This window comes from Syngnathus floridae, chromosome 6 (genome assembly GCF_059516105.1).
Source record: "Syngnathus floridae isolate MCC-2025c chromosome 6, RoL_Sflo_1.0, whole genome shotgun sequence".
NCBI classification, from domain to species: Eukaryota; Metazoa; Chordata; class Actinopteri; order Syngnathiformes; family Syngnathidae; genus Syngnathus; species Syngnathus floridae.
Genome location: NC_142418.1, coordinates 5,551,134 through 5,564,468, shown reverse-complemented (window position 1 = coordinate 5,564,468; position 13,335 = coordinate 5,551,134). Strand labels below are relative to the sequence as shown.

Sequence of the window (13,335 nt, the reverse complement as noted above, 5' to 3'; positions counted from 1 at the left end):
CAACTACGTGTTTTGTTTATTAACTTGGTTTGCCCTATGATATTGCGTTGTCACGCCCACTCACATTGTTTTTTCTTTTTTCTTTTCCCCATTCGTTGTTTCAAAAACTTTGATTGAACGATGTGACGTCACATATGCCAGCCAATCGTGTGTTGGAATTGGTCGCTTTAACTACAAAAGTATTTGTTATTTTACGTTGTCTTTTATCTGTTTTTATACAAATGGTATGACAATACAATACAAGACAGGGATGAAAGTGAGTCAGTATGATCAAATGAAATGTTTAAAATGTCAATTTTGTTCTGACATTTTTACTTGGTACTTTACTTTTACTTGTCATTAGATTTTGCTAATGTAAAATGCGCATTTATCACAGTATTACAATATAAAAGACCCCAGGAAGCATAGTGCTGTTGTCATTTGACAAAAACAAGGAATCACCTTCATTGGATGAAATACAATTGAGAAACGTTTCTTGGTGTTTTAAATGATAAATATGTCACTTGCATACCGCTTTTCCGCACACTAAGGCCCTCAAAGCACTTCACACTGAATTATAATTGGATGATAAGGTTACAGTCAGGAAAGGTTTACACCAGCCTTATTAAGTAATTGCAATGGAGTATATCTGCTGCCCTGAACATGGCTGCCGAGTATGACTCCAAAAATGTAATAAATGAGGAAATACAACTAAAGTGTAACAAGCAACGTTTTGTGACATTTTTATATTCTCTGCTGCAGTTCACAGCGTTTAACCTCAATTCCACTCTGCACCCTGTCCTCCAGTTCAGGAAAGCCTCTCCCTTGCCATCGCCCATGAATTTAAATTTAGTGTCCGAGCCTTCTTGCTGTCCTTCATGTGGCCTCCATCATCCTGTACTCGTGTAATTACGTTGGGCTGCACTGCGGGGTGTGGCAGCATGCACAGAAATACAGCTACTCATTTCCCCTAACCACTTTTTCTTCAGTCTCATATTGTCCGTTCTCTGCAACATGTGGCGCTTCTTGGGTGTGCACTGCCAATGTCCAATGGTAAACAGTTGCCAGTAATGACAAGACAAGCAGGACCACCTTTGATTTTGATCCGATGAACTGTAATATTGGAATATACAGTATGTAATTTAGTATATCGCTTACAGTAAATACAAGTTGAAAGTGGAAATTTTAAGATGGACACACTTTGTCCAAATGCTTCATTTGTGTGTCGAGTTAAATGAAAACTACTGATAAACGTATGATATCCCCTCTGTGACCAGTACTGAGATGGCCGCTGTGGAAAATTATGTCATGTGTCCAAATACTCCCAAATTTGATCGCCATGCAATCTTGCAGGCACATGTGGAGGCCCGCCTTATGTTCACCAGTGAACATTTAAATGATACAGCTCTGGAGAAAGTGCTGTGGTTAGATGTGCCCAAAGTTTTTTGGCATCAACTCGTCTTGTCATGTTTGGAACACCATTCCCACAGTTAGTTTTGGATGAGGAAACATGTTTTAGGGCTGCTTTATAGCAAAGGGCACAATGACCCAAACCATACTGCCAGACAATAAAGGAGCAGCTCAGGAAGAAGCTTATCAAGGTCACGGAGTGACCTCAAATCAACAGAAAAACTGCTGGAGCTGGAAGTTTCCAGTGTAATCCAAGAAATTTGAAGGCTTTAGCGCTGGGTGTCACATTTATTTTAATTGGAAGATACATTTAGCTAAACTCAGGGAGGGTGGACGACAGTTATAATGGTAAAGGCATATGCAAGAAGGGAAGCAAACGATTGGACACAAGTCACAGTTTGATGCATAGCTTTGGTTCATCTAAGGGTAGGAAACAAAATGCAAAGCAAACCAAAGTCAAAGTCAGCTTTATTGTCAATTTCTCCACATGCCAAAGACACACAAAGAAACCGAAATTTTGTTCCCCCCTCCCACGGTGACAAGACATGGCTCACAACAGACAAACAAGTAAACAAGTATAACAAAAGCGTGCTGAATAAATAATGAATAAATAACACAACAATAAATAAATAAATAAGAGGAGCAGAAAAAAAAGGAGCAAGTGCGCGTACAGCAGACATTCCCGAAAATAGCGCAACAGTGCCGCACGCTACGCAGAAGGGGGTAGCGAGTTCAGGGCCCTAACACCACAACCACATGTGTTTTGTGTAAACAGGAACAGATTTATTGACATTTAAAATAAAACATCAAGCTTAGGTCACCAATGGGCAATTTAAATGTTAGAGGGGGGGCACAATTGATCATCAGTGTTAAAGGGGGTCCATATATAGACACACTTCCTAAACAGATGTATGACGTAAATGCTCTGATTATTTCATTTTTGATAATACATTTTCCTTTTTCAATGCAGGTTCAAAACATTCACTATCATCCCATGCAGTATAATTACATAATTGTCCAGGTATTTGGTTATCATTTTTATGACCACTTTTTATTTTAATGGTTAATTTTGAAAGGAAATTAAAATTGTAGCAAGCTTTCCGTAAGAGTCATAGCTCGCTGCCCTTGTGTGTGTCTCTCTCACTACACGAAGTATAAATCTATAAGACAGACAGACACGACTAATTAGTCCGTTTAAAATGTCCAAATAACCCTTTCGTATTCAAGCGTGCCCAGCCCTGATTTAAATAATTGCATTTGCTGCCACCTAGCGGTCAGCACAAGCCACTATGCATCACTTGAGGAGGCGGCAACAAATTAATTCCATCGTACCTGAGGAGGATCTACCTCCACCAGAAAGAAAGCTTGGTCTGCATGAAGCTAACACCCCACGTTCGTGGCTCATGTGTTTACATCGCTCGCTGCTCTCAGCGAAGCGAAAGAAAGGAAGAAGCTGGTCGTGACGGCGTCAACAACAGGTGGAGTCGCTCCTACATTCTTTGCAACAACAACGACACGTTTTTTTGCGTAGGAGGACTACGGAAGTTACCTGGCTGATCGCAGGAGCTCAGAGCAGGCTACGGAAGGACGTGGAATCACCGCCGAGGAGAGTCACTTCTATTTTCCTTGTTTTTTTGTTTGTTTTTTTAATCCGTCTGCGCGCTGCCGATCATGTCAGGACACAAGAGGCAGGTAAGAAATCATTCTTAGGGATTTTATAATTTTAAAAATTACGTTACTTTACTAAATGTATGTCACCACATTCGGCAAACACATGCATGCATGTTAACATGACACCATCTCACAATATGGCCAGTGGTCAAAGTACTAACTGGAATGGCCTCACATCATCATCAGATGTAGCTCCAACTCGAGAAAAGCATTCAACTGTCCTCCCTTTGAAAGATTCACTTTTGATTGACACCGTGAATAGATTGCTGTGGGTGTATAACTGCATTGTTTAACACCAAAAGGCTTTTGTCAACATTTTTGTTTACCACATTTATCCATATAAAGTTTTTCTTCTCGGTATGGTTCTACTTTGCATTTCTCCACCACTCCAACTATGAGTATAAACATTAAATGAATACCTCCGTGATGATGTCGATTAAAACGGAGCATTAATGTGACCTGGAAATCCCAGGTTAACAATTGTGAACATTCCAGGTCACAGTTTCATTTGTCAATACTGACACCTAATTCCTGTTTAACAGCTTTTATGATGCATGTACTGTGTCAATGATTTGAAGACTTCCCTGAAGATCAAAACAGTGAAAGCGTTTGTTGCTATTCACACTGCAACTATGAAATGTAATAAAATAGCGGTTTAAAAAAAAAAAAAAAAGGGACAATATTGTGCAGTTAACTCGCATGCACATTCTTTGGATATAAAACCACTATTCAAATTTCAGGATTTCGAAATATAAAATGTGACACCCAAGATTTCTTCACCATTAATTTGACCTAGAACACATATACCACAATTTGACTCTTTTTTTTTTTTTTTAGAAATCTAACAATTGAAACAATGTAGTGGAAGTATACACTAAAGGTGTCATGTTAATCAATTAATTGGCTCGTGTGACATTGCTCAATTGTTTATTTTGTAAATCACTAAACATTATGTATTTTTAACAAACACAACCAATAAATGAATCTGTATTACAAAAACAATTATAGATATTTTTGGGTGTTTTCTAGGTTAGCCTAATGTGAAGGCCAGTTTATGAATTTGATAAATTGCTCAACCCTACTATCCACAAGCCCACCGATTCAAATGGTCACGTTCAATATGTTGCATGTGATCGCTGTGGGGTTTGCGTATAGCCAATGTAGTGTCATTATGTTGTTATCATGTTGATACACAATCACAGCCTGCCACACGCAGTTTTGTGCCAAATGCATCTGTGAATAAAACAGCGTGACATTGAGAACGTACATGCCACCACATGCTCCCCGGTCACATTAGATTAACCTCGTCCGCTGACAGCGGTGAGTCAGAATAACCGCGGAGGGGTGATAAACAGCAGGCCTACTCTTTCCCCCACAAACACACGCGCTCACACACCCACATGAGCATTTAACTGGATTCTTTTCTACGTCAATACTGATCCTTCTATCTGATTTTTATCAGCAACCCGAGTGTTATTCCTTTAACTGAGATGTTTCAGTCGTTGCCATGTTGGAATCGTTCAGCAACAAAATAATGCATTGCTTGTTGTTGTTTTTGTTGTGTGTGTTCAATAGTCCAGCATAGAGCTACTGGAGTTAATGGGAGTTGTACAAGAGAATGGCAATGAGCAGATGTCACTTCCTCATTTGGTAAGTTATAAAATGTGTTAACAACAATAACAAAGCAGTGCTACGTAGGTACCATTAAAACATCTTTTGCCAATCTGTTTCAATTTACTTAATAAGAGGCATCGAGAATTTAATTTGACCATTATACAGCGACGGTTGGATTCACTTCAAAAACTTTCTGCCTTTCCAAAAATGATAATGGTTTGATTACAGTATTTGGCTATGTGGTAAACAATCAGCATTTACGTATGTACCACTGCCAATTCTAATTGCTAAATTATTGATTGACAATCTCAATCAAAACCCATTTGCTCTTTTTGGATACAGTTTTTGTACTGGAGCTCACTTCTATTGATGTCAAAATTAATTGATTAATCTACAAAAGATTGAATTAAATTAAATTATTAAATTAATATCAAATTACTCTCCTCATATTTTGATAATGGAATAATAGAGCCATTCTTAATCAAAATAAGACATCTGCAAACATCTTGAGTGCTACTGCTTAACTGTTTAGTTATTTTTTAATCACAAATACCAAATAAGCAAAAATAATTGGTTAATAAACATAAATTATGGAAAAATATTTTTAATAGACTAACAAAATTAATTGTATCCAAATTATTCGATTTATGAGTTGAATCATCAATAGAACAATCAATTCTAAAAATATTCATCAATGACAGCCCTACCCACATCAGCAGAAAGAACAACTTGCCGATTGTTGTCATATTATGTGTTTCTGTTGCATGTCAATGGTCAAATTATTGTTCCACTGTTTTTGAGCTACAGTACAACTCACTCTCATACGACTACGTCCTGGTTGCCAAATCAAGAGAGTACCTGGATCGAGAGTCCATCAAGAAGCAAAATGAATTCATTGAGCAGCTGAAAAAGAAGAAATTTAAAGTCACAGTGAGTGGGAAGATATTAAACAATTCTTTCCGCATGTAACACTTAAGTAACATAATTCATCTTTTCGTTCAACAGAAAATTCTAAACGATGACTTGGTTTTCTTTGGCGTACAAGCTCCGATTGAGATTTTTGAGAAGTACAGATATCTGCTCAAAGTATCTGACACCTGTAACTGGAGCTCAGACCAGAACAATCTGCCTCTCAGCACCAGGTAAAACGGAAATAATTGAAGAAATAAATTGAGAAAAGCAAGAAGACATTCTTCATGGTCACCTCATCACCTAAAATCACAACGCAACATTGTGCATTGAATTCCTATTCAATGTTTTTGTAAACAATGGCCGTTTCTCTTTCATTCAGGATAAGGGTTGTCCACTTTATCTTGCACCACACACCTATCAGTTCAGGAGGTAAGATGCTTTTAACATACTGCCAATCCTCTTTGAAAATGGAGAAAGCTCATTTGACAGCTCTATTGATCCTGCCAGAGGGTCTGCGAGTTCTGATGAAGACGAAGGTTTTCGAGGCAAAGTTTTGCCTGCATGAGGTAACGAGTTCATTATGCTGTCATTGATTTAACTGGTCGGACATGTTTCTTTAAAATAATATCTTGCATGTGTCCCCGCTAGTTTAAACACGGCATTCTGATTAATATTGCATTTGTGGAATATGAGTTATGCAGCAAAATTCACCCGTTTTTATCCATCTCAGGGGGGCAGCCATTTTGCCACTTGCTGTTGACTGAAAAGAAAGAAGGAAAGTGTGTGAAAAGAGCAACCGGTCACATAAACGGTCCAATTAAACACAACAGAACAGGAGAGCTTGTAACACTGTTAGCAACTGTTAAATATCAGCACATCACAGGTCACCAAAGTGTTTTACATTCTTCTCGAGAAATGTGTAACACAACTCCGCAAAGGTCTTTGCAAACAATAAAACCGGTGTTATTGAAGTTCACCGACTGCATGTGAGTCATTAAGTGACGTCTCATGCCGGTGACTCATCCAAGCATTCAAGTGAGAGGGTTTGATTTCTTCAAGCCTGCGCCTCTTCATGTCAGCAGGTTTTTCCTTTCACGAGATTCATTGGTGGGAAAGCGGAAGCAAAATGACACGTGATAGTTGCATTGCTGAATTATTATTATTATTATCTTTATTATTATTATTATTGTGATTATTATTATTAATATTATTACTGTGATTTGGGGGGTCCTCCGTCTTTGTCATCCAAGATGTCCTTAACGTTATTGCCACGTTATGAACAGTCTTATGCAGTGTTTTGAGATGATGCCATCCATCCTCACTGTGTGCTCTCGTTCCCTTGATGACGCTGATTCGCTTTACCTCCGCAGAAAAAGAAACAGCGAGAGCTGACGGAGAGCTGGGCTCGATGGACCGCTTGTTTCCAAGGGCAACCCATCACTGCTGTCAGGTTGGCATTGCAACACCTCTTCAAACGTTTCTGTTTTCTTGTCCACACATCAAGCCTTTGCGGCCATATTGTTTATATGATATAGTGAGATTGTCATCCTTCACACGTGACGTGACTCATATGACACACACCTTGTTTGAAGTCATTATTAAAAACAAATTGCTAAATGTCTGGGAGGGTTGGAGTTGTGTTCTGTGGGTTCACTTTGTTAAAAATAGCATGTAAAAGTTCACAAAATGGCATCTCTTGATTTACTACAGTTTCACTTTATTTGAATCTTCCCACTTGCTGCCATTTTTACATTAGAATTTATGTGTGCATATCAGCTTGGTGTTCATTTAAACAGGCCTGGATTTAATGCGAGGAAGTTCATGTGTGAGCTTAAAGATACCGTGTTGTGTTTACAGGAACTATTTTGGAGAGAAGGTGGCCTTGTACTACTTGTGGCTTGGCTGGTACACGTACATGCTTGTCGTTCCTGCTCTCATCGGGGTTGTCGTCTTCCTCTATGGCGTCGCCTTTTTCAACACGTCGCCCCTCATGTGAGATTTGATCCTTAGATGGCAGCAGCTTTAACGAGCCTTTACGACCAACCCAAATGTTTGTTGTCTTGCAGAAAGGAGGTCTGCGACATCGATGTAGTCATGTGCCCTCTTTGTGACAGGAGATGCAAAGTGTGGCTGTTGTCTGACACGTGCACTTATGCCAAGGTTGGTTGCTGCATCAGTTTCCCAATGTGTTTTTTTTTTTTTTTTCTTTAGTCTTACTGTTTGTTTCACATGTTCACAGGTGAGTCTCCTGTTTGACAATGAAGGCACGGTGTTATTTGCCATGGTCATGGCTGTTTGGGGTAAGTAAACTAGCCAACGTTATAAGGAAGATATTTGAATGCAATGGTGCAGCAACACATGTAGACAGAAGATACACAAAGGCAATCATAGGATGAAAAGATGCTTTCATTGTTCTGGGCCACCAAGGGAGCCACCGTGAGACAAATTTGAGATCTAATTGGGAAAAAAAAATACAGTCTCGTAGCTAATATAGGTCAAGTTACACAAGCCGTCTGATTGTGAAGACTCTGGTCAGTTTAGATTGTCATGGCAACACATCAAGGTTGAAGTCTGAATGGACAGAAAAATAATGTAACATCAGTGAGAGAAATACTCCGAAATGAAGATTCTTGGAATCAAATGAAGACAATTTCATGGAACAAATATTAGAAGAGTATCGAATCCAGCAGAGAATCTTTTTTTTTTTTTTTTTTTTTTTTTTAGTGTTTTTGTTCACGATTTTTCCAGATGCATCCTGTGTAGTTAAGCGGTACAATATTGATTCAGCCAATGATGTTGGTTTAACATTATTTGAACAACCTTGTGAAGAGTACACCATTGGGAGGAAGTACAGTCTTACAAAGTGACAAAGGCCCGACATGACTGTACATAAAAGAGATAAAAAGATAAAGAATCAAGTGGGGGTATAAAAGTGGAGGCGCGGATGAACATAACTTATCTTCTTTGCACTTTGGACTATCCTGTTTGAAGTGATAACAAATATTTTCCTTAACATGGTTGTAACCCACTGGAATCTAATTTAACAAATTATAATATTATTATTTTAACGGGCAGAAGTATGCTACTAGGTTCATTCAAGGCTTGTTAATTAATTTTGCACATTTTCTTTTCTTTTTACAGCCACGCTATTTTTAGAGTTCTGGAAACGACATCGGACTTCCTTTGTGTGTGAATGGAAGGTGTCCGATTGGTGTGAGGAGGAGGTACGATCGATCATCTTTTTTGAAAGGAACGGCATCTTTAGCTCTAGGCTTACTCTCCGTGCTGTTTCTTTCTCTTTGTATGTGTCTTTTTTTACTTAGGAGGAACTCATCTTGCACATTGTCAACAATGCTAACACTGCTCCCAAGAAATTCAAGCACTCCTATCTGCGCAGCACGCTGGTTTTAATTTGTGTTATTATTATGGTAGCTACTTTTTCTTCGCTGAAAAAATCCAAATGTCCCATTGAACGGTACTAAATAATGTGTTTTCACAGATATTGGTTATCATCGGCCTGACGCACGCGCTAGTGGTGTTCAGGGTGATCGCAGCGGTGCAATTGGCCGAGGGGTCATGGGAGTTCATGACCACGCACTCCAACAGCATAGCCATGATGCTTGGAGCCGTTCTTCATTACCTGATTATCACCGTCATGACTCGGGTACAAAAAGGCCTAATTACGTCCTTGTCTTCTTTGAGTAGCGTCTTTTGTAAGGTTGATCACGTCTTTGTGCTTGCAGGTCAACAGGAGTGTGGCTATGAAACTCTGTGAATTAGGTAAATATTTTTTTCAAAATGCAATTCTATTTGTTTATATAGTCTAAAGCCCAAATGAATGGTGCTGCTGTGACAAATATCAATAAAACACCAAAGTATGTATTATTATTATTCTACACCTAATTATTTTCCAGATTTGAAAAGTTGCTTCTATTTGATTGACAGTTCAAACTGGTTTGAAGAGCTGAAGGCGAGCCAAATCTGGATTACACACATTCCTCCAGAGAGCATCCAAAAGACACAATCACACACGCAAAATGCAAAACAATGCAAATCTTTATTCACATGATCCCATACAATAAGCAATTTGCAAACCATAAATGAAAATTAGCTGGATATAACCGTAAAGTGATCCTTCTGATCTGAAATTTGGAAACTGCTCAAGTCAGAAAAACACTTTTTGAGTTGTCTGGTATCTGCCCACGTAGCGATGCTGTCAGTCAAACAAGAAACTGCACGCTGATAATTTACAGCAGAGCATCCTGGCACCAGAATGTGGATCCAATAGTCCAAGAGCCCTCTGGCCCAGATTCAAACATTCACTGTTCACTTTTTGAATTAAACTAGTAGCTTGGAAAGGCAACACTTTTTTTTTTCTATGTTACGTTAGCGTCTGGGTTCTTAGAGAAAGCAAAGTGTCGCGATGGTATCAAGGTGTGGTCACAAACAAACAATTAGGTGACTAACTTTGAATGAACTTTGGAACTGGGCCACCACATAGAGTCACATGAAACAGCAGGTGACCTCCCAAAACAAAGCTCAATGATGACAATGAGAGGCTGCTTGACGAATTGCAAGTTTATTTAAAAACACCCCTAAATGTATTCGGCATGGAAACGGACCATAGATGACAGTCACTATCGTTGCTGGGTAGGGGGTCTGTCTCTCCCCCCCCCCCCCCCCCAACACACACACACACAATTCTAAATGAACCTTATTGCTGATAAGAATGATGTCTCTGACAGAGAAAACCAGATCGTTTGCTACCACGGAGAGGAGTTTCACCGTCAAGATGTTCACCTTCCAGTTCTTCACCTATTTCTCGTCGCTCTTCTACGTTGCCTTTTTTCTCGGCAGGTAAGAAACTCCGCAATGAACACAATTGATTGTTTTAAACTACACAATTCTAATGACTGATGATGACTCATCTTAAATAACCAGGATAAATGGTCATCCCGGTCATTATGTCCGTATCGCAAGTAAATGGAGATTAGAAGAGGTGAGTAAGCGTATTACAGTTCAAATTTTTCCTTTTCACCTTACCGTTTTCAATCCATCCATCCAGTGTCATCCCAGCGGGTGTCTCACAGATCTCTTCATCCAAATGGCCATCATAATGGTCCTCAAGCAAACCATTAGCAATGTCTTTGAGTTCACCGGCCCGTACGTATGAAGCAATCGCATGTATTATACAAAACACGCTCTCCCTACAATGCGTCCAAAATAGTCTGCCTTTCCTCCTGCTGGCATCAGGTGGTTTGGCAAGTGGCTGAAGCGGAGAAGAACTCGCAAGCTTCAGAGGCAATGCGGCAACTGCTACCGAAAAGACGAAGCTCAGGTGAAACTCGGAGCCGAGCTGTGCGATAACTGCAAGATGCGAGACTGGCTCAACAACTACCGACTCAATGATGTGGACTCCTTCAGCCTCTTCAAGGAGTTTCTAGAAATGGGTACATCTCATCGTGAATTTAAATAAATAAATAGATATAGTTAAATGGCTGCTTTGCTTAATGTATGTTTGTTTTCCCTCCATGCAGTGATCCAGTTCAGCTTCACCACCATATTTGTGGCAGCGTTTCCTCTCGCTCCACTTCTGGCCCTCATCAATAACATCATTGAGATTCGTCTGGATGCCATTAAGATGGTCACCCTGGAGCGCAGATTGATTCCTAAGAAGACCAATGATATTGGTGAGTAGGATGGAGAAGCAACAGCTCCTCTTTTTACATTAGGTGTCATTTTAGAGCATTCATTAGAGATTGTGTAAGAATAGACTTTCTCCTTTTACCAGGAAACAACATGACTCTGCCTCTTTCCATTGTTTTATAATCAGAAGTGAAACAAATGTAGGTTTTGGATTTTTGTTTCTGCAATAAGTTCCACTTCCAGTTTTGTTCTTATTTTTAGGTGGTATTTGATGTCAAACTTTTGAGGGCAGTTTTGCGCAATGAACCTCTGAGTAGGGGTCAATACAAAAACTGCAAATGTGTGACTCAAAATACTCCCGTGGAGTCGAACTTTAAATGCTGTTTGGATAAGTTATGATGGAGTTGTTGAAATATTTGCTTTTGCTCAGGTGTGTGGATCGATTTGTTGGAAGCGATCGGGGTCTTAGCCGTCATCGCAAACGGGCTGGTCATCGGCGTGTCCTCAGACTTCATCCCTCGACTGGTGTACCGTTTTATCTACGGACCTTGCGCCAACGGCACTACAACCGATATTGAGTGAGCATCCAAAAACAAATCCCAACATTCTGCTATGCCCCGCTCAATATATTTGTCTTTCTTTTCTTTCTCCCTAAGTTGCATGGTCGGCTACATAAACAATACTCTATCCACTGTCTCTACGTATAACCCAGAAATCCGCAAGGAGTTTTCGCCTCTTCAGATGGTGACTCCCAATGGAGCGAATGTCACTTCCTGCAGGTTGGTTAACAGTTGTCACTCCCACAAGGAAGACATTTTCAGAATTCAGTCCACTTTATTTTTCACAGCTATAAAGACTACAGAAACAACGAGGACTATAACCTTACACCGCAGTTCTGGCTTATTTTAGCCGTGCGCTTCGCATTTGTTATTCTGTTTGAGGTAAGCTTCCAGCAAATGCGTTTATCACTAACCTAATTACAACGACAATATATTGTATTTGTCATTCCTTGAGAAACTGATGTCATTTCTATTTGCAGCACATTGTGGTCATATGCAAATTTATCGCAGCCTGGTTTGTACCGGAAGCGCCTATGCAGGTCAAGAACGACAGTCTCTATGATAAATTCGAAAGACTAAAAGAAGAGCTCAAGTGAGATACTGAGTTCTGATTCTTATTTTTTTTTCAAAGTTCAACATAAAAATGTCTAAATCCGTCAATCCTTACTATGATTCACAATCCTGAGAGAGTTTCTAAATGTAAAGACCAATTTAATTCTCCACAGGTCATTTGAAGAAAGCCAGCGCTGACATTTTGCTGGAGCAAATGGAATGTGAACCCACAGTTGCCTTGTGCATTCAAAGTGTCCCAAAAATCAGAATTGAGTTGGGTCAACTTCCAAGCCATGAATCATCTTCAAGTGTTCAGATAGAGGGCTCCGACTGTCTGTCTGTCTGTATAATGGCTGTGTGGATTCCCAACAGGCATATTCGTGGACCAAATAAGTGTACAAGTTACTCATTGTGCTGTCGTCTTCAATGAGATTATTGGTATTCTATTGTCAGAATGCACTCAATGTTTTTTTTAATGGTGACTTTTATTTGTGGTCCTCGCCTGATGACAATTTATACTCTTGGTCCCCCAGTTTGTTCTGATTGTATTACAATGTTGCCTTATATCGTGAAAAGCATTGTGGTGATCACCATTATTGCCGAGAGACTAAGAGAGGGCTTAGAAATGTTTTGCATCGTAATTTTTATAGTAAATATAAAACAAAAATATCACCTCCTCACCAAAATATATGGTTGTCTTGTGTGGCAATTGTTAAAAAAAAAGTATACCTAATTACATTTTTGACAACAAATGCATGTAAATCTACTTCTGCCTGAGGTTTTTATATAATTGTACACAATGTTTACAATTGTTTGTCAGTGTTATTTGGATACAGTCTCTTTTTGACCCTGACCAAAATAAAGATTTTCCTGTGGTTATGGTGAGCACTTAAGTAATCAGCAAACAGTGTTTGCACTTCAACACTCCAAGAATTAAAAGGCTGATTTCTCAACAATGAATAAATAATTATTGGTTAAAATAACGTGTGAT

The 13,335-nt window shown here is 39.3% G+C and overlaps 1 protein-coding gene across 4 annotated transcripts; it reads left to right on the top strand.

Moving 5' to 3' along the window:
• The first annotated feature begins 2,694 nt into the window (after window positions 1–2,694).
• LOC148396060 (anoctamin-9) lies at window positions 2,695–13,327 on the top strand. 4 transcript variants are annotated; one of them, XM_088379522.1, is made up of 24 exons: window positions 2,698–3,081; window positions 4,636–4,710; window positions 5,482–5,604; window positions 5,680–5,816; window positions 5,966–6,015; window positions 6,094–6,152; window positions 6,957–7,036; window positions 7,444–7,578; window positions 7,653–7,746; window positions 7,826–7,886; window positions 8,728–8,810; window positions 8,910–9,014; window positions 9,086–9,250; window positions 9,330–9,366; window positions 10,332–10,443; window positions 10,528–10,585; window positions 10,652–10,749; window positions 10,840–11,036; window positions 11,124–11,276; window positions 11,663–11,810; window positions 11,889–12,011; window positions 12,080–12,173; window positions 12,272–12,384; window positions 12,518–13,327. In XM_088379522.1, exons 1-24 carry the CDS (start codon window positions 3,061–3,063, stop codon window positions 12,540–12,542), a joined length of 2,346 nt encoding a protein of 781 aa, XP_088235648.1. In that variant the 5' UTR covers window positions 2,698–3,060; the 3' UTR covers window positions 12,543–13,327. The 4 variants fall into 4 exon arrangements, 3 of the variants coding, with proteins under 3 accessions (XP_088235646.1, XP_088235648.1, XP_088235647.1); XM_088379521.1 differs by having other exon boundaries at window positions 5,476–5,604; XR_015859164.1 differs by lacking the exon at window positions 12,518–13,327 and having other exon boundaries at window positions 2,695–3,081; window positions 5,476–5,604; window positions 11,945–12,011; window positions 12,272–12,332.
• The last annotated feature ends 8 nt before the right edge of the window (window positions 13,328–13,335 follow it).